The sequence below is a fragment of the Lutjanus erythropterus genome, chromosome 10, assembly GCF_056507025.1.
Source record: "Lutjanus erythropterus isolate fLutEry1 chromosome 10, fLutEry1.hap2, whole genome shotgun sequence".
Taxonomy (NCBI): Eukaryota; Metazoa; Chordata; class Actinopteri; order Lutjaniformes; family Lutjanidae; genus Lutjanus; species Lutjanus erythropterus.
In genome coordinates this window covers 12813713-12835256 of record NC_139326.1, presented here as the reverse complement: position 1 = coordinate 12835256, position 21544 = coordinate 12813713, and the positions used below count along the sequence as shown (strand labels likewise).

Genomic DNA, 21544 nt, shown 5'->3' with positions numbered 1-21544 from the left:
TCTAGCTCTTTTCTTAAATACAGTCTGGAGGTTTTTACAGTTTCCATGAGTATTAGCTGTTTGGAAAACTATTGATTTATATCTATATATTTAAAGTGCCACAACCACAATTATCACGAATAGTAAATAAATAAAAATTTCTTTGTTTTTTTATTGTGAAACAAATGTAGTTATTTTTACGTGTAGTCTGTTCTTTGTATAAATGCGATAAATTGTTCTGTCTGTCTTTCAGGAAACTCATTTCCTCCAGCTCCTCATCAGAGTGATTTAGAGGCAGGAGCCTCCACCTCTGCAGACTGCTGAACAAAACCCAATCAACAGTAAGAAGATTATTATTCTTCTTATAATTTTTGATCCCACTATCCCATCTGAAAATAAAGGTTTTGGTCACTTTAATCCTGCTTCTGTTCCAACTGCTGATGTTTGTGTACATTTGCATATAATTACTGTTCTGGACCGTCACAGACAGCAGAGTCATTTTTATACCTATTATGATTATTCTGTTGACTAATGATTTTCAACTGATAGTTTAGTCTATAAAATGTCAGAAAAATACCTGAACAAGTTCCTAGAGTAACTCAGCTGCAGTGACAAAAACTGGAAAGCAAAAATTTTTCACAGTGAAGAGTGCAAGTGTCCGACTTTGTGAGGCAGTAGCATTCACAGTGTTCGCCACACGCTGCCACTCTGATGCCTTTTTGGTGTCTATGATGTACACTGTGTCCAACAAACAACATATTTTTCCTCGTCTCAACCTCCACAACAAAAACGTTGATTTCACACTGTGTGACCTTCCTTTTTTTAGCCTTTCTCTCAGAGTTTGCCATGATCATCCTCATGCAGTGTGAATGAATATTGATTTGGGGCATTCACTGATCATTTATAGGCATCTATGGACTTTACATGATGTCCACATAAGTTGTGCCACACTTTGAGTTGACTCTGATTTATAAAAGAAAACCAGCATAGGCCATGGTTATGCTCTTTTTTATAAATCTGAATATTTTTGTGCACAAGATTAATCCTACACACAGCTGTATAAATGAGACCCCTGGAACAGTGGCAGTGATTTGTTAATTTTAACAGAAGGGATGGCCCTAACCCTACAGTAAAAACTATATCTGCAGTCATGCCTCATGATGCATTAAAATAGGATAGTTGTGGAACTTAAAATGTTAATTGTAGTCCATGCAGATCAGATAATTAATAACATTTACTGTAAAATAAACCAAAGTGCTGTATATCAGTATGCAATTGCTTAACTTTAATGTTGACAGTGTTTTCAACTAGCCTGTATAGTTGGTTTTGGTTTTGGTGTGCTACCCCTAGATTTTCACTGGCCACCCCTATGAAAAATTTCAGGGGGTATTAATGTAAAGAATAGTGTGCATTTTTGCTTGATACCTAACATAGACACTAAACATTTTTTTCCATGTGATCATTGACTGTATGTCAAACGTTACCCTCTTCTCACAAATGTCTGATTGCTGCTGTAAACTCATTATAAAGAGAACAGATCACTGATTAGAGGCATGTCAAGCAGATAAAAATGTGATCATTTCAGCAGTGTTTACAAAATGTTGGAACAAGCCAAGGCCGAGGGTCAGACTGCTCAACCACGACGGCCTGTTTACTTTGAACTGTCGCCACCATTTAAAAATCAATGAGCCTCACAGCGAGGAGAGGCGGAGTTATGGGCAGACAGAGGATAACAGGCACGGCAGGAGAGGACTGAAAACACAGAAGGAACGTGTTGGAAACGAAGCATCTGCAGCCTTCAGACTCTGACATGATGGAACTCTATCTCGACCTGCACTCCCAGCCCTGCCGCTCCGTCTTCCTGTTTGCCAAAGTGGCCAGGATTCCCTTTGAATTTAAGCTTATCAACCTCTCTACAGGTAATCCCACACTGCCACACAGGGACAGAGACAGGGTGGATACTTTTTAAATGCATACATAGCTGATTTATGCATGTGTTACTTCAAGTTTTAGGCTTTAAGGTTGTTTATTTAAAGCTTTTGGAAATGTACTGTACGGAAAGTCAACAGATGATTGCAGAGTTGAATGACCTGTAAACTTTGAACTGCTTACATAAGGTCTAGCACCAAGAAAACCACATAGCTATATTTCCAGCACTTTTTTCCATTTTTGTTTATATTTCTCACTTGAAACACATTTTGTTTAAGTTAGAAGCTGAACTTCCTGCAGACTTTGAACTTATTCTGTGAGCATGAAACTGGGCTATCAGTTTACACTTTTCATATTTCACCCAGAGAGCTGACAGTCTCATCTCACATTAACTCCCAGATAACCAACTTTACAAGCATGCAGTGGGTGGGATGTCGCGGGTTGGAGGTCAAAGCATTCAGACAAAACATTCCTGTGTCTCAGAGGTGATTGAGACGTGCAATGGAAAGAAAATAAAGGAAAAGCGCAGATAAGAAGGAAAAGGATAGGCAGAGTTACAAAAAAAAACATGTCGTGTTTTGATGTTTCCATATTTCCATTTCTATATTTAGTTTCCATTTCTTTTTGTCCAAATGGTGCAATAAGCCTTATTACTCAGTAATATGCCACATGTGCACATATTTTCTTCTCTGTTTACATGGCAACACAAAAAAACTGTCAATAGACATTTTTTTCTTTTGTCTAAAACATCTGTGTTTCTCATTGGTGTATGTTTGACTCAGGACAGCAGTACAGTGAGGAATTTGGAAAAATCAGCATCATGAGGAAGGTTCCTGTCATGAAGGATGGAAGCTTCATTCTGACAGAAAGGTACAACAATGGATTGAGTTTACAAAATAATGAAAATTATTTTGGAAGATTGATGCTGATATTTGTGGAGATGCTGATAACTGTTTTTACATGACTTTAAAATCTGATTAAGCAATCCATTTATATTTTGGACACCAGCAAGTAAGTTATGATGAAAACCTGTGAGGGGGAGTTTGTTGATCTCTTGCAAAGGATGCTATCATAGTTCTCCACAATGAGAAAAACACATTCCTGCACTTACCTCCTCACCTTCCAGTTCTGGCTTTAGTGTATCTGTGACTCATCTTGATCTGCAACAGAGATGCCTGTGCAATGGAGTTGAATGGATTTCAGTCTGTGGTGCATAAAGCATTGGAAAGTAGTATTACAACTACCGGGGCGTCACACCGCCTGCTCATTTGCTTGACACTGTTAAAGAACCAATATATAGGATTTAGTGGCATCTAGTGATGAGCTTGCATGTTGTCTTTCAGCCGCTTCGAAGCCTGTGGCTGTGAAAAACACAAAAGGTCCTATTTCGAGACAGCTGCTGCATCAGGAGTCACAAAATATGCACCACATACCCAATATGTCTACTATTGTTCAACATAATTTTGTGTGTAAACAATAGTATGTATCTTTTCGGACACAGTGCTCAGTGAGTATCACGTCACTTACTGAGAGCCTCTTTGCTGGTTGGAGATATGAACATGTGGTAGCCCATGCCAACAAAAAACTAAAGTGAAACATGACTTACATTTGAATTGAAGCCTTACTGGCATTACGCCAGCGCTGCCTTGGTTATTGTCTGCCACTGTCAGTTACGTTGTCGCTATTGTTGTCACTACTGCATTGCTTTGTGGAATATTTATGCAAACATAGTGCCCCATGCTTGAATACTTTTCTGAATAAAATCTCACACACTGTTTTAGCCTACTAAATAGCATGTTAGTGTGGAATCTCTCTTCTTTAGTTAATTGTTATTTTACTGTTAAACAATGATTATAATTAATAATGTACTGTTTTGTGTGTGTAATGGATTTTTGTGCCGTAATTGTTTCTTGTGAAGTGAAAGTGTTCAACAGGCAAGTGTCTAGTCTAGTAAAAAAAACAAAAAAACAAAAAGGGATCATATGATGTGTGTAACAATGGAAGGTCTGTCCCTAGTCAGCTATCGCCATGGCAAATGCTAGCAACTGTGTATCAGCTAAAGGTCAGGCACTAGTCTCTGAGGGAGACAAACTGTTTTGTGAAGACTGCAGGTAGAAATAAAGCTGCCAGAAAAATTAATCAAGTTTGCAAATGATATTTCAATAAACCTCCAAAACAGTGAGCAACAATAAAATAATTTACAAATGGCAAACTAATGATAAAATAACATAAATTATAGCACTACTAATACTTTACATTGTGATGTCATTGTTTGATAATAGTAAAACAAAAACCACATTAGATTCTCTTTCATGTTCTCTTTCTTCGTGCTGTCTGTGTTGCAGCATTGCGATCCTGAAGTACATGGTGCAGAAATATTCGTCGTCAGTGGCAGATCACTGGTATCCAGCCGACCTGCAGCAGCGAGCTCATGTTAATGAATACCTGTCCTGGCAGCACATGAACCTCAGAGCTCACGGGTCGAAGGTCTTCCTGCTCAGGGTACGAGTCCCAGATCAACCTGGTGCTGTATCCTCAGCTGACCTAATTGAGTACACGCATTTCAACAGTTCAAACATGAGTTCATTAGTTTGTGTTTTTCATTTTGTAGCTCTGAAAAGTGAAGTTATATAACTGATACTCTCCTCCCACTACTACCATTATTGTCACACTCAGGTTTCTATATAAACTTATACTTAAAATGTATTTAAATATATAATATATCTCACAAGAGTGAGATGAGTCAGGTGTATCTCATGCAGATGCTTCCCCCAACAACCACTACAACTCATTGACTTCTGCTGCTGGTTAACCACAGTCTGACTGATGTGTGCGTGTCTCTCTGAGCAGGCTCTGTTTCCTGTCATCATGGATTCTGAGGTCCCAAAGGAGAAGATGGACGCTGCTGTCGAGGATCTGAATCAGTCGCTTAAGATGCTGGAAGAGAAATTCCTGCAGAACAAACCATACATCATCGGTGACAAAATCTCTCTGGCTGATCTGGTGGCCATTGTTGAGATCATGCAGGTAAAATTATTTCTACTTGTCAAAATCTGGGTTAACTGGCTCTAAAGCTACTGCTACTTCCACCCCTGCTGCTGCTGCAGGATTTCTTCTTTGACTGTTAGAAAGTAACTCTAAAACCTGGTCGGTGTCTTCCCCCTGAAGCCTTCTTGCTCTCTGTTAACTACAAAAACTCTCTAATGGGGCGATGTCACACAAATGCATGGCTACAGATATGGGTGCTTCCATGCCCAGAAGTTTGTGACTGTGTTTTTAAATATCATACAAGAGGGAGTGCTGTTATACTGAATATCAGCACAGCTTTGATTCGGTTGTACAGTCGGCACAAAATCTATTATTATTATTGTTATCAGATTTAAATTATGCTTCAGTTTTGACCAGACTTGTTTAAATCTGTCTCTTGTGAATCCCTTAACTTTATGGAAGTGCAGCACTAAATAGCTGGAAAACCCCTTCAACCAAAAGAAGTGCAATGACTTAGTAAACCTCAATATCAATTTTTGTGGGTAGGATGACAGTGAACAAACATTGTGAGAAAAAGAGGGCTATGACATGTCCAGCGACCCCGTGAGAGATCTTGACCTGAAGATTGAGAAACTTTTCAATAGTATGCGTATTGAGGTTGTGTTTGCTGTGTGTTTTGCAGCCTGTTGGGACTGGCCTGGATGTGTTTGCAGGCCGGCCAAATCTGATCGCCTGGAGAGATCGAGTGAAAAAGGCGCTCGGTGAAAAGCTGTTTGACGAAGCTCACGAGGTGATCATGAATGTGAGCAGCTTGTCGCAGAAGATGCAAAACAACAGCGAACTGGAGCTGCTCAAACCAAAGTTTAAGAAGATTTTCAGCTGAAGAGGTTCATGTGTACAAACAGATAATACAACTGTTATTGATGGATCTTAATAAACTGTTTGGAAAAACTCTGCAGCCATATTGTTTCCATGTTGTGTACAGATTCATTAATGTGTTTGTCTGATTTAAGTAAAGACTCATGTTAAAGAGATAGTTTGCATTATTTGAAGTGGAGTCATATGAGGTACTTAGACATAGTCAGTGTATTACCTACAGTAGATGGCTTCTACAAACTGGCAGCTTGCTGATGGCCATCTACCACAGGTCATACACTGACTATGGGTAAATACCTCATAAAATCTGAACTATCCCATCAAGTTCTTACTTGATGAAATTAACATAATTTATTTGCCACCAAAAAAAAAATCATTATTGTCATGCAATAAATTCTGAATAATCTAGAAATTCACACAATAGAATCTGTGGGACTGAAGTTTCCGTCTAAAACATTTAAGCTTTGAATAATCACCAGGAAAAATGAGGACAAATGTGCTTCACAACAACTTAATGTGTAATTGAGATTATGACTGAATGCACATTGATGAACCCTACGCCACAAATATTAAAACGATGCATCAGACTTATTAATTAAAATACAACTATATCCATTGTTAAACAATTTATTAACTTTAAGTCATATAATAACATGAAAAAAACAAACATACTGAGTGAAGGTAGAAATAAAACTGGATCATTTCAAAGTTTATTATCACATTCCTCATTATGGTATGAGATACACAGTACATTGATGCAGTGAGGCTGCAGCAGCAGGACGGGTTAGACACTGACATTACAGAAAATACCCTAATATAAGAAAACAGAGCAACAAGTACAAACCCTGCATTCAATATTATGCTCAAAGTATTCATTATGTAAAATAGACCTTTTTGCACGGCAGCCATTTTGACATGAAAAAGCAAGATAAACACAGGTGTTACCAATGATACTAATGAAGGTCTCATTCCATTTAGTGCAGAACCTTTCAAGTGAGCCAACATGCACAATAGCAGCCCCTTGACTCTGTTTGATCTGAATGCAACAGAACCTAGCGCCTGTGTTCATACTACACAGGCGTCAAAATGGCTGCTGTTGAAAAGGTCTATAGCTCCTCTGATAGTATGATACATTTTTGACCTGTAAGCAGAAGTCTGCTATCGTAGCTGGACTAGTTGGGCCTGCGTCATACGTTTCAACTATACAATTAACAACTACCTTCTTGTGTAGGAGCATGTTAACACAATCTGCAAAGTCATTATTAGCTGCAGCCGTCGAAGAAATGTAGATGTAGTGGAGCAGAAGTACTAAGTGGCATAAAACTGAAACTGAAATTGAAAAAGTGAAGTACAAGTTCACCGAAACTGTAGTAAAGCAAATGTCCTCAGCTACATTCCAGCTGTGCACACATGACTGGTGCAGAGGCTGAGTCATTGTTTCCTCATGGGCCAGTTTGTCCAATCTGGTCAGTTTTCCCTCACAGCGATCCACTTGTCCTGCTGTGAACAACAAAGCCTTTATCTCCAAGAAAATCAGAAAAAAATGTCACCAGAATTTTTGCTTTTCTTTCTCAACCAGTCATGTTCTCATATGTTTCTAAAAAGCAAAGGTAATCATAATTTTCTATTTATTATATCTCTTTATTTCCGAGTTAGTTTTTAACTGCACGTGGTGAGAGAATACTGTCAGTCTTGATTTGAAGTCACTGTGATGCAGATTGTGTGTAGTGGAGACAACACTGACATCTAGTGCATGCCTTGACCTGTAAGTAGTTCACAGTAATATGCTGTATTTGTCATCCTTACTCAGGGCTGTAAAATTACTAATACAGTTTTTTGATAAGTCAATAGTCTGTACAAAATTCTACAGGTAAGCAGATTCCAGTCCTATTGTGTTAAATAGACACAATACTTTATAACTATTGAACCCAGTTATATTATTTTATAAATTTTGGGTGTAAATTATGAACTAAATTTGTTCCAGTCTGTTCCCAATATCTCCTCTCCTGATCTTTCTCTTTTGTATTGGTTGCTTGTTTTATTATTATTATTATTATTATCATTATTATTATTATTATTTATTGTTTTGAATGTTTTATTTCACTTTGTGCTCTCTTTTTTATAGTTTGCACTCACATATCTGCTTAAGTATTTGTGAGTAAGGATGTGAAAGGTATAAAAATTAAATTTTTTATGAAATTCTTTGTAAAAACTATTAATAGCCACCAATAGAATAGTCAGTAATATAGTTAAAAACTGCCAAAATGATATTCTACTTACAATTATAGAAAACAGAGAAAGCCTCACAAAGGCGACGCAGGTTCAAATAAATGTTGTTTACGAACAAAGCATACATAAATTGATCAGACTTTTTTCATAGCAGCCATTTTGATATGAAATAGTAGGGTAAAAACAGGTATTACCACTGATACTAATTAAGGTCCTGTTCCATTTAGTGTAACAGAGCCTTGCCTGCTTTGCAGCCAATCTATAGCAGCACTCTGACTCTGTCTGACCTGAATGGAAAACACTCTTAATTAGTATCATGGGTGACACCTGTGTTTACTATTTAATGTTTAAATTCTACTGTGAAAAAAGTCTGAGGCTGATTTTTTTTTCCTAATTTTTATTTTTTATTTCAGTTGACTATTTTTTTTCTCCACACTTAGTGTTTATTTTAGTTTTAGTTTACTAAATATCCTGTGTGTGTGTGTGTGTGTGTGTGTGTGTGTGTGTGTGTGTGTGTGTGTGTGTGTGTGTCGCAGCTGCAGTGGGGATGTTGGAGTGAGAGCTGCAGCTGTTGCAGGAGTCTGGACATGTGACCGTCCACACAGGAAGAAGAGTCAAGGAAAGAGTCAGAGATTCCTCCTCCACGAAAACAACCCAAAACTCACCCAGTAACACCAGCAGCAGCGTGATGCCGTGTTGCGGGTTTCTGTGTCAGTATGAAACCACCAAGATGGTCCGGATCCAGAGCTTCCGGCTCGGCTCCATGAAGTGGACCCTGAACGCCTTCATCCTGCTGTTTATCTGGTGAGTGAGAAATATTTCAGCCCCCGCTGCGTCTCTGCGGGTTTAGGGAGCGGCTGCCTGCTGCAAACCCAGCAAATATGTTTTACTGATCACCGTTAACGCTGAAACCGTTTAACTACCGGCAGGCCACGTCCTTCCGCTGCAAAAACCAAACCATAAATACATGAACCGATCATAGGCTGCTTTAAGTGTTTGAATGAAGCTGAACCGCCTTCTGAGTGTAACACAAAACATCCTTACAGTGTATTTGTATTCATCCATATGCAGCTTAAAATATGAGCAGGATGTTTTGTTTTTTTTTTTACTTTGAAGTGATTCAGTACAGGACATCTATACTGTGCAGGTACAGAGGCTCAGAAAACCTGACAACAGCTGCAGCAATTAGTTGATTAATTGATTAGTCGATAGGCAGAAAATGTGGCAGAAGTGGGATTGCATAATTGTTTTGCAGGTCACAAGAATGTCTTTGCATCAAAGTCCCAAGTCAAGACATGCAAGTCTCAAGTCCTTTATTTTTTTTTGAGTTTCAGTTCCCAAACAAGTCATAATGTGCTCTTCATCAAATGCAATTCTACTTTAACAACAGAGCCTCGATTAACCAACCTTTGTGCAACTTCAAATGTCGAACAAAGTTGGGGAATATGGTGTGGTATTAATTAAATGTCAACTTGCACGTTTGTTACTGCAGTTCATTTTTTGTTGCCCGCCTCATAGTTTTTGTATGCCATCGAAATTATTTTATTTTATCATTGTAACCATAGCTGTACAAAGGCGTTAGTGAAACGGTGTTCATGAGGGCGTTTGGGGAAGAAGACAAAGCAGAAACAGAAAGAAACAAAAATTATTTGAGAGCATACAGTAAGTTAAGGAGGTGCTGGATTATTTACACAATATTATTACATGTGTATCATGGTTATCGTCAGTACTGGTACATCACGTCGCTCCAAGTTCAAACAAAGTGGATTAAGTGCAGAGTGGTTGGGAATGAATAACATTAACCATAGTTGATTCAGGAAATGATAAGAAATATTAATTTATTTGTGGCATACTTTAAAAAACAAGAGTTTTCCTTTTAGTCTTAGGGGAAGGTGTCATGTATTTTCTGGTCAAAACGTTCAAGTCTAAGCGAAGTCACAAGTCACTGGTGATAAAATCCAAATCGAGTTGCAAGTGTTGTTTGATTTTTGTAAAGTCTAAAGTAATTTGTCAAGTTTTACTGGAATCCAAGTCATGTGATTCAAGTCCCTACCTTCAGCAGCTATTGTGAGAAGTGATTAAGACATTTTTATAAATGAAAATGCCACAAGTTCTTTGTCATTTCTCCAGTCTGAGAATTTGCCAGCTTTCTCAGTTTTATATCTTTGTAATGAATATCTTTGAATTTTGGTCAAAACAAGACATCTGAAGACATTGTCACTGGCTTTGGGAAAACATGACAGACATGTTTCACTGTTATTGGATGTTTTTCTAGAAAAAAATAATGAATTGATTAATTGAGAATGTTTTTTTCTAGATTCATTTAAATGGGGAAAAAAACTAAATCATTAGTTGCAGCCCTAAACCTGACCCTTTTTTTTGGCTAAACAAGCCTTTGTAATTTGCATGAACGTTGTTTATGTTTCTTTAATTTTGCAGCATCATGATGCTGTGGAACAGGAAGTACCAGGAGTTTGACCTGGTTGTGAGTTCTGTTACCACTAAGGTGAAAGGCGTAGCTCAGACCCACCTGCCCGGTGTCGGGGACATGGTCTGGGATGTGGTGGACTACAGCGGGCCCTCACAGGTGGGTGCTTGGTCCGCAGGGTCTTCAGTCCTTTTTGTCTTTGGCAGACAGAAGAATTTAAATATGTTTTTTTTTTTCTTTTTAGGACAAAAACTCCTTCTTTGTGGTGACCAACATCATTATGACAAAGAATCAGAAGCAGGGGAAATGTCCAGAGGTGCTCTTTCATCATTATTATGAATAATGTGGTAGTAATTTAATCAGAGACTCTCAATCCTATATAAAAGTCCTGCTAATGTTACGATGCTTCAGATGAAAAGTTAGCAAACTTTTCTTATTTTGCAGCAGTGTTTATATTCCAGGTTCCAGTTAGAGGCCGACTGTGTCGTACTAATCAGGACTGTGAGAAAGGAGCCTGGAGTCAGCAGAGCCACGGTACAATAACTTCTCCTTCAGTACATTCACATGCACACAACAAACCAGGTAACTCATAGAAACCAGTTTGCGCAGGTCACTGGAGAATAACATTTACATGCACTATAGTGCAGTGGCCTCTGTTATTCAAATATAGTTTAACTAATTCAGGCCAAGGTACTGTTATTATCTAAAATAATATAATTTTAAAATAATTTGGTTCTTTGAAAGCAGGATTTGTTTGTTGATTCTGGATGAAGTTTTCTTGAATAACATTGCACCCTTATTTTGAAATGAAGGCAAAATGAGAGTTGGGAAAAATTAATTTGCCATATTCTTTATTTTTTTAGTTTGGGCCATGTCCTATGTTCTAACATGGAGGGGGTGGGGTTAAAAGTAAACTGCAGCCAGCCACCAGAGGGCGATTAAGACTTTCTGGCTTCACTTTGGGAAGCTGTCATGTCCATCTTTTTTGGGAACCCTCCTAGCATGCACTTTGGAAACTTTAATTTAATTAAGTTTTAATTGATTTAGCTTTAGCATTGAAATGACAAATTCCCATTTTAATGCCATATGCTCTACTTCCATTGAATCTTTGAACTGCGTATCTCAAACTACATTTGGTTTGTTCTTCTTTAGTGTGCAAACTTTAATTGTTTTTATTGTTTTGAAGCCACTTTATTTGATTCTCAGTTTTGGATGGACTTTAAATGGAGTAATTTTGAACAAGAGGATCTGTTATCTCACTACTCTGGTTCCTCATCCTCAGTGGGTTGTTACCAGATGACACCTGTTTCCACGAGAAGCAGAGGAATTTATCATTAATGTGCTACAGCTGTAGCTTCAGCCAGCAGTTCATTAACTCGTAGCTCTCTGTTAAATGTAAGGTTTAGTTGACAGTGAAGCTGACACCATCAACACCATATCAGGTGCTGCAGAAATCAAACCTGTGACTTTAAAAAAACTCTGTCTGTTTGTTTTCCTTACATAGGGATTGAGACGGGATCGTGTGTGAGGTTTGATGTGTTGAGGAAAACCTGTGAGATTTCTGCGTGGTGTCCAGTCGAAACCAAAACCAGCCCTCCAAGGCAAACTGCACTGTTTTTTCTGTCAGATTAGGACATCTCACTCATTAATTAAACTCTTTGTGATCCTCTGACATGGTATCCTGTGGCACCCACCTGTCAAAATTTTACTTAAATCTGCAGCAATTTTTTTCCCCTTTTTCAGAGGGATGTACAGTAAATTTTATTCTGTTTTTGATGGTCAAATGTAGTGTATTATTGACTCCAGTGTGTAATAGTATGAATTTTCCATGATGCAGGCCTGCTCTGCTGGCAGCAGCCGAGAACTTCACCGTCCTCATCAAAAACAACATCAGGTTCCCTGCATTCAACTTCATCCGGTGAGACTGCTTTAAGAATGAGGCTACAGACCTCTGATTCTCTACTGATGCTGTTTGAAATCGTTTGCTAACTGAATGTAGTGCAGCCACCTCTGTGTGAGTGTACAGAAATTAGTTTCACATCAATAAACATTTTTAAAATCTGTCAAAGTGTCATGTGCTAATGCAATTATTGTTTGTGACAGTTTTGAGGAGCCAGCAGGTCTTTGTCTTTGTCTTTTGGGTGATAAACTCTGACTTTCTGGAACTATGAGAGACTATTTTTGTTTCTACAGAAGGAACATCCTCCCAAACATGAATGGGGCCTACCTGAAGAGCTGTCACAGAGGAAACGACTCGCTGTGTCCCATCTTCAGACTGGGAGATGTGGTTCGAGAGGCCGGAGAAAAGTTCTCTGAAATGGCTATAGAGGTGTGTTTCCATGTGTTTTTTTTTACAAGCCAGGTCTTATTTTTGTAACTCTGACTGCCATCGCAGTCAGTTATGATACCATTTGACTGACGAGCTTCAGGACGCAGAAACATTGTGAGTATTTTTTAAGAACACTTTCTCTGTTTTTTTTTTTTTTAACCACATCTCTTCAGAAAAAGGAAGTTGAAATGAAATAGCCAAAAAAAGGAAGTGTTGCCACAGCAAAGTGTATGGAAGTGGAAAATCAGCGTTGTCAGTGTTACAGAAAACAGGAATAAATTTGTGCCCAACAAATCTTAAAGCTTTAGTCCAAGTACTAAATTTCTCCAGTCTGGATAAATCTGTCTGTGCTGTAAGAATATATTATTCTTTCAGTGAATATCAAATCCACTCTATTCTTCTTAAATCTGTTAGAATTTAAGGTGTTTTCGTACCTACCTCGATGGTCCGGGTAAAACGGAGTGTGGTCCATTTCCCCATTTAGTCCAGTTCATTCAGGCTGGTATGAAAGCTGTCAATCAAACCCTTGTGCGGACCAAATAGTTGGACTGTGTCAGCCTGAAAAGGTGGCTTTCTGTGCAGTTTCAAGGAAACTCTGATGCGGTTCATTTGTGGTGTGAAAGCAAATGAACCAACCACAGGATTTTATGATAGCGGTGTGATTTTTAGCACGATTTCAAAACCTGAACTGCTAATAAATCAATCTGCTGAATGTTAAATATGTTCAGGATGTGATTGTATAATTGATAAGACATGTATAGCCTATTTATGAAATTCATTTGGTAACAGGTAAGTACTTCAGTGCAGGTATTTTCCCTGATTAACAGGCCGAATGCTGCTCAAACTGCTGTGCTTGTATCTTGTATATTTAGATTATTGCATCAGTCCAGAAATTTTGCTTTTAACATGTTTTTTTTTTTTACACGGTAGTGTTTCTACTTTTAAAGTAAAACATCTGAAAACACCAGTGAAAGTTTTCCTGAGAACTGACTCCATCATGGCCAGTGATTGGTTTTTCCCATTTCCTCTGTTGACCACAGGGGGGCGTCATCGCCATCCTAATCAAATGGGACTGCAACCTGGACTGGCTCATGCAGCGCTGCCTTCCCAGATACTCCTTCAGACGGCTGGATGAGAAAGAGAGCAACAAAACGCTCTACCCCGGCCTCAACTTCAGGTGATTGAGGGTCAGTGGTCAAGTTTACCACGTCCACACAGTGTTTGCATATTCATGATCACCAGACTGTCAGGATCTGTATAGGAGCTTTGGTTATTTTCCAAAAAACCAACAATTTGTTCAAAAATTTACATGAAAACAACTTAAGTTTTAATGTTTTCCCAGTTATATTTCTGTTGGTATGGAAACAACCTTTAGACCATCCAGAGAAGGTGAAAATCTGGCTCCTGAAAAAAAAAAAAGTTCCTTTATGAGTCGGGAAAATTCTCCTACTTCTAAGATGAAGAATCGTCACAAAGCTGAAAACAGGGCTGTATTTCTGAGGTCATGAAAAGTTGACATTTTAAAGAAATGTGGGTCTCACAGGACAGTGACGCTACAAACATGTCATGATCTAATAGACCATGATGCATTGCTTGAGATTAAACTAGCCAACAGTGTATAAAGTAGTTAAAGGTCTAACATGCAATGCACATGAATGCAGCAGTAATATTAATCCAGAAACATCAGCTATAATAATAAAACACTGATGTGGACCTTTTACTGCAGAATGAGTTATTTCACTTTTGATGCTTGAAGTACATTTTACTGATAATTCTTGCATGCTTTTACCTAATTGAGGTCTTGCATGTAGGGAGTGTATTCACAGTGTGATATTAGTATTTTTTATGTCAGTAAATCATCTGAATACTTCTTCTGCCACTGTTAATTTGTGACATGCACATTTGGAATAAAAAGCAGATACATCAGTCTGACTCTATTTATAATCAATAGAAAACACAGTGTGAGAAGCCTCTGTCGAAGAAGATAACTGGACAACTGAACTGAGTAAGAATTAAGGTTGAATGATGTGCATAAAAGTGATTAATTGACGGATACTGTGATTGCTACATGAGCCACAATTTTAGTGGGAATGGTAATATTTGCATTTCATGTTCATCGGGGCATCTGCAGCACCACAATGCATCTTTTATAATGGTATGTTATGACGCATTTTATCTTTATCAAAAATTACAGCTCCCATTATTTGGATATTGCACTTGGTCGTATTGCAGTTTTGATATTTTGATTAATGGTTCAAATAATTAATTGTAAAAGCATCATGTTTTATCTCAGAGAAACCAGCTTCATGTTAAAGGCTCTTCTATCGCATCAAACTGCAAAGTTTCAGTCATTTATCATACCTGCTGTCCTCTGCTCAGGTACGCAAAGTACAACGCAGTGAACGGAGTGGAGGAGCGAACGCTGTACAAAGCATTCGGGATCAGGTTTGATGTCATGGTGTTTGGACAGGTAGGAAAAAAACACCATTTACTTCTCTTTTATTTTGAAGGCTTTGGTTGGTTTTTGTCAAACTTTTAAACCAATTATGGCTTTTGCAGTAATAATAATAATAATGATGATAATGATGGTTGAGATGAATCTATTCAAATGTCATGTCTAATGAATAAAAATAACTGCTTACTTATGCAAAATATCCATTATCATACACTCCATTTGTCCATGACTTCTTTGCACAGAGGAACTCCTGACCTCAGCATTTCTATAATTTAGCTCTGTGTCGGGGGGGGGGGTGTAGAAAATCAAAACAAGCGCGTGATGGTTTGATCTGTTTTCCAGGCGGGAAAGTTCAGCTTCATCCAGCTCATCATCTACATCGGATCAACACTGTCGTACTACGCTCTGGTGAGAGACCACCCACTGTCAGCTGCTGTCACACAAGTGTCCATTCATGCATTTATTCTCCGTCACCACTGAACACAGTGGTGGTCAGTGTTCGAGTCTAGAGTGGCTGCAACTGAATGAAATGAGTAAATAAAACTGCAAACTGATCAGAGAAGAGATGAATACGAGTAATCTCTAACATGAAAGCTACTGGAGGTGAAACCTTTCTCATGTCTTTCTTTTGACTAGAATTAACACTAACAGCAGATTAGCCAATAGAAAGACATGACAGTAGTGTTATAATTTGTTAACACACAATATATGTACCTTGTGTTTACAGTACATGGAGAAAAGGAACATCACCTGGAAGAAAACATGAATGCTTTTTGTCTACTTTAGAACACGGGGTAGTGGTGCACTTCAGCCTCTTGTGGCCACAATTATTATTACAACAAGAAACACAAGATCTGACAAAATGAAAACGGTCTTGACCAAAAAGAAAATCTGTTTCCCAAACTTTTTTCACCTGTTTTCACAGATGAAAAAAATAAGGGAACTCAGAAACACTATTGTGGCAAAACCTTTTCTTCTCCTGTTTTTAAGTAATAAACACAGGAGAGAAAATAATTAAGAATTTCACCTATTTTTTTTAAGTATAATAAGGCACATTCACTCTCTCACACTTGCTCACAGCACTTTCATTTTTTTTCATCACTACAACACATTAAGTTGTTACAGTAGAAGTCTGATGAACTTCACTCACATCTGTCACAAATCTGAAAAATGTGAACACTTATTATTTGCTGTGATTTGAGAACACAAAGTGCAAATATTCCTCACAGATTTAATCAGTTTAATGCGATAAAATGAAGCCATATTTGGGATTAAACACAATTCGCAGGTATGTTGGCACATTGGTGTTGTTGATTGCGAATGCAGGCAATGTGAAGCGTGAGTCCAGCAGATGAAGTGTGAGGTGCTGAACCTCTGTGTGGGTCTTTTCCTCCAGACGACCATATTGATCGACTGGCTGATTGGAACCAGCTGTTACTCTGCAGAGGTCGGACAAAACTACTCAGAGAAGAAAGTGGAGTCAGTCCAAGACAAACATAAGGTGATGAATGATTTGATATGACCGATATGGTGATATTATATGTACTGTAGCTGTAAACCCACCATCAAACTTAACAAATAGTTTAATACAAAGCTGTTTTATTTTAATACAATCTAATAACGTTTCAAATTGCTGTAATCTGATTATGATCATCATAAATATCTTTGGGTGTGTTGGGTGTTGCAGTACGTTCTCTGTGTGTCCTATGTTGATGAGAACAACATTCGACTGGTGAAGAGTTCAAAGAAGAAAAGTTTACAAGACATGAAGCCGATATCTGTTCAGCCACGCAAGGTAAACCTGCTGGAGACATCCAGAGAAATAAATAAATAATGGTCCTTTTTAACAATGAAGTACAGTGAAATTAAGACTTAAAAAATCCTTTACAGGGTGAAGCATCAACAAGTTGGAATTCATGAGTTTCTGGCTTTACAGATTTTGCATGAAGCTTTTCTAGAATTAACATTCAAGTGAAATAATCTGCTTTTCAACTGTTTTTATCACGTGGGTTTTTCCAACACAAGCTGAATGCAAAACACAAAGTGAATTTCCTGAATAATGACATGGCCAACACAAACATTTATTCTTTTTTTGATGTTTTTTCGAGTGTCAAAGTTTGGATTATTGTTGGCCGTCCAAATTTAAAGCCAGTATTACCTTTGAATGAAGGGTAATGTCTCCTACTTTCAACCTGCACCCTATTTTGACATGTTTTTGTTTCTGTGTGACTCATGGGGACAACAACTTTTGAAACTGGTATCGAGACCGCTGCAACTGTCTGCTGTGAAATGGGCTGTAATGTTTGCCACTGAAGAGTCTGAAGACATTATGGATAGGATTGCCAAAAAGAGAGACCTTCTCTTTTAGATCAAGATTTGTTTAACCATAAACAGCTGTTTTATTGCTCTCACCAAACCAAACTTGACAAACTTTTCACCAAAAATGTCTTGGTCTCCAGCTTGGTGGAAAAACAAACCCTGTGAGAGTGATATCGAGAGAGAAACAAGAGGGAGGCAGAAATAATGGAAGCAGCAGGGAGAATTGGCATGTACAGACAGAATATTTTCATTTCTAATGAGGTGAATCAAGAGTTTATTTTGACAAAGCAACCCGAGCTGGTGATTGCTTGAGAAGTGGAAAGATGTGCCAAGTCTGAGTGAAGTGTCTTTTACAATGATACAATTACTGTTTCTGTTTGGTTGCTTTCAATAGATAGACAGATATAGGGGCTGTGGGTCAGTGAGTCCTCTGCAGTGGCCGTGGGTTCGACTGCTGCCTCCAGCCCTTTGCTGAATATCATTCCCTGACTCTCTCTCTCCCCATTTCATATCATATGTTCACCTGTCCTGTCATTAAAGGCATAAAAGCCCCAAAATATATTAGTGTAGATCCTGCAGAGGTCATTGAGTACATGAATTGATTCTTGATTCTTCTGATTCCGACATTTTCATTGATTGCAGTGACATATTCTTGTTTTGACAGGAGGACCTAGGACACCTGAGAGCAGTCCTGTCTGTGCTACAGCCTGGTGTCAGCACGAATCCTGACGCTCAGCCTCCCCTTGACCATAAACCCAACCAGGACCCCAAGCCCCGTCGTCCAGCCTGGTGTAAGTGCGACTGCTGCAGGCCCTCCTCGGTCCCTTGGGAGGAACTGTGCTGCCGGCAGGATGAAGGTGCCTGCATCACTTCTTCTCCTCTGTTTGAGCAGCTTGTGTTATGTCGCACTCTGCTGGAGGCCGTCCTCCTGTACCGGGACCCTCTGTCTTCACCCCCTGATCGAGGCCAGGCTGCTGCCCTGCGTCACTGCGCCTACAGACAGTACATCAGCTGGAGGTTTGGGGTCTCACCTAATGACACCCACCCCGTCATCCCCAGCTGCTGTGTGTGGAGAGTGCGGGAGAACTACCCGAGCCCAGATGGACAATACAGTGGCTTCAGGCCTGTTAGGGTGGCATCCATGCAGGCCTGTGCTAACGGAGAGCTGTGAGAGGAGTGTTTCCACATTAGAGAGCAGGGACTCCCCCGCTGACTGACCTACTAACAGTGTTCTTATGTTACAGCTGCCTTACAAAGCAAAAGAAATGCAATAACTTCACTAAAGTGAGTGGAAAATGAGAATGAGTCAGTTTTTGTCAGCTTGCGTTTGGTCATAAGGGGAAAAACTTCACTGAGTGAATAAATTGCTGCATTTTCTAAGATCATTTGTCATCTGTCTGCTCAGTAAAAATATCTATGAAGCAATTTCTCTCAGCTTCACTCCCTTTAAGCAGCTTTTTGCCTTTATAGGGCAGAACTAGCATTTTTAACATCACTAACATGCTTAGGCAAAGGATTTCTCCTGTCGAATATGTGTTCATATCCATGATATCAAAGAGAGGCAACATTTAAAGAAAAACATTACCTCAAACTCCAGACCGCATATCAAAAAACTGTTAATTCATTGTTATAAAGACTTCCTTACAGTAACATGCTGTATGTCACTTGTTCTGCACACAAACAGAAATGAAATAACAGTTTATGGCTTTAGGGGAAGTTATGTGCTGGAACCATTTCTTGTTATGCAGGATGACATCATCACAGTGAAGTCGGCAGGTTTGGTGTCATTGTACCTACGGTGACCAGATGAGAATGGGTGAAAATCGTGACTGAGGAGTGGGCATGTCATGTCAGAGGAATTAAACTGCAGAAAATAATCTAGACTAACATCAGATTCTAACTCTAACAATTTGTTATTAATATTATTTAGATAAGCGGATTCTGAGGCTGATATGAAGCACAGTGTCCCTGTTGTTTACAAGATGCATGAGCCATCACACACAGATCACTGGTCCTGGTTCAGTTCAGTCATTTCCTTCTCATCATTTCAGCAGAAAAGATTGTCATAAGCAGTTGAAGCTCACAAACACATTTTTAAAGTTTTTATTATAAATTCTGAGTTAAATGACAACAACAATCTGTTATTTATGATAGCTTAATCAGTGTAATGGACAAGTGAAAACTGATCAACAATACTCCTAGATATTTTACTGTTTATAAAACAGAAAACTTTAATAACTAAAAGCAGGAGTTGTAGCTTTTCTTTGATCAGAATAACACCTGTAAAATGGCACATTGTCTATTTTTATTCTTTGGCTTTTGTACAGATTAAACAAACGAAATATGTGTTCATCAGTGACCCCTTGATGTGCTGGTTTCTGGGTTTGGTTACCTAGACAGAGCCAGGCTAGCTGTTTCCCCTTGTTTCCAGTCTTTATGCTAAGCTAACCTGCTGTTGGCTGTAGCGTCATATTTACTGTACAGACATGGTAGCTATATTGATTTTCTGAAGAGAATAAACTTGTTTCTTATTATGACCCATTCCTTTTCTCATCGTTTAGTGGGTCGGCTTTGTGTCACCATCTTTCCCATCATGCTGTGTGCACACTGAAAGGAATGGGCGTGAACTCCACTGAGCGGCGTCTGGTGTGAAACTAGTGATTATACAGCAGGAATCAAAGTCAGCTCCAAAGAGATCGAGCAGCTGCTCTGGCTGAGAAAAGAGAAAACACCACCAGTGGTCCAAAATAAATACATACATCTTCAGGCAAAGATAAGAAGCTTCATTTATCATATCAGGACATGGTTTTAGTGTGATAGCATGGGGAGGTGGTCATATATCAACTGTAATCCCTGCTGTATATTAAACAGCCCACCATTGTGTTACAGTTCCACACAAAATTATCTAAACGTGTTGAAAGGCAAGACATTTGTGGTCCTAATGAGGAATTTATACATTTATTTCCTAATAAAATTTACTTAATAGGAAGAAAAATGACCCAGTGACCAGTGGTCAGTCTCAGTTTGTTCTTTAGTGCTAATTAGCAAATGTTAATATGCAAGTCCAGTAAGATGGGAGATGTGATGTGATTTTTCCTCACTTTAAGTCCACTTTAAGTTTAATTTTCCTTATTTGTAAATTGAATATCTTTGAGTTGTGAAACACTGATCAACGTTTTCTGACTTTTTATCGACCAAACAACTAATTGATGAGTGGGAAAATTATTGCCAGATTCATCACTAGTTAAAAATAACTGTTTTTCAGTTGACAAGATTGTGACAGGATCTATGTAATTACAGTAATTTGAGTATTTGTAACTAGTTACTTCCACCCCTGGTTAATATACAGTGTAGCTCATATTGTTGTGTAGCTAAGTGGAGGTCATTTTAGCAAGCAAATCAAAAATTAGCCTTCAAAGTAGCTGTCAGATAAATTTAGTGGAGTAAAAAGTACAATATTTGAGATGTGGGGGAGTAAACATATGAAGTACAATACATGTAAGTGCCTCAAAAGCCAACAATACATTTCTTGATATGATCAAACCTGCAGCTGGTTGGTGTAGATCCACTTTTGATTTATGCTAATAACATAAATCTATTTTACATGAAAGTCTAGTTCAGCTTTAACAAATAGTTCTTCCCGTCAGCCTTTACACAGTCCAACACTTCCTCTGTCAGGTCCAACACAATAATAGTTGGAGTAATATTAGCTGTTTGCACCCCAGGCCATTCTTCAGGTGGCCTATTTGACATTTACGAGCACTTTCAACCCTTCACTTTCCCCACTCCGGCTCCAGACCTCGACCATTGTTTTTATAAATGGTCCATTTGAATGAAATAAGTGCTCTTTGTTAAACAATCGTAGGCCTAAAATAGCCCCCCGACGACTTTTTTTGAGCGGCAGACATCCTTGTTTCCTCCCATTACTCATCCACTGACTCCTCACTGCTGCTTTTGTTTCACTGAAGACCGAACACGATGGGCTGGTGGCTAATCCGTTAGCATGTGTCTT

At 38.6% G+C, this 21544-nt stretch overlaps 2 protein-coding genes across 2 annotated transcripts; both read left to right on the top strand.

The window, feature by feature from the left end:
- The first annotated feature begins 1690 nt into the window (after positions 1-1690).
- gstt1a (glutathione S-transferase theta 1a) lies at positions 1691-5854 on the top strand. Its single transcript, XM_084728234.1, has 5 exons — positions 1691-1898; positions 2691-2778; positions 4254-4410; positions 4759-4935; positions 5579-5854. The coding sequence occupies exons 1-5, from the start codon at positions 1790-1792 to the stop codon at positions 5777-5779; spliced, it is 732 nt and encodes a 243-aa protein (XP_084584360.1). The 5' UTR covers positions 1691-1789; the 3' UTR covers positions 5780-5854.
- Positions 5855-8358: 2504 nt separating this feature from the next.
- p2rx7 (purinergic receptor P2X, ligand-gated ion channel, 7) lies at positions 8359-18943 on the top strand. The gene is made up of 13 exons (XM_084728233.1): positions 8359-8805; positions 10441-10588; positions 10674-10745; positions 10891-10963; positions 11934-12030; positions 12267-12347; positions 12623-12758; positions 13799-13935; positions 15138-15228; positions 15556-15621; positions 16610-16714; positions 16901-17008; positions 18197-18943. The coding sequence occupies exons 1-13, from the start codon at positions 8690-8692 to the stop codon at positions 18701-18703; spliced, it is 1737 nt and encodes a 578-aa protein (XP_084584359.1). The 5' UTR covers positions 8359-8689; the 3' UTR covers positions 18704-18943.
- Positions 18944-21544: the final 2601 nt, after the last annotated feature.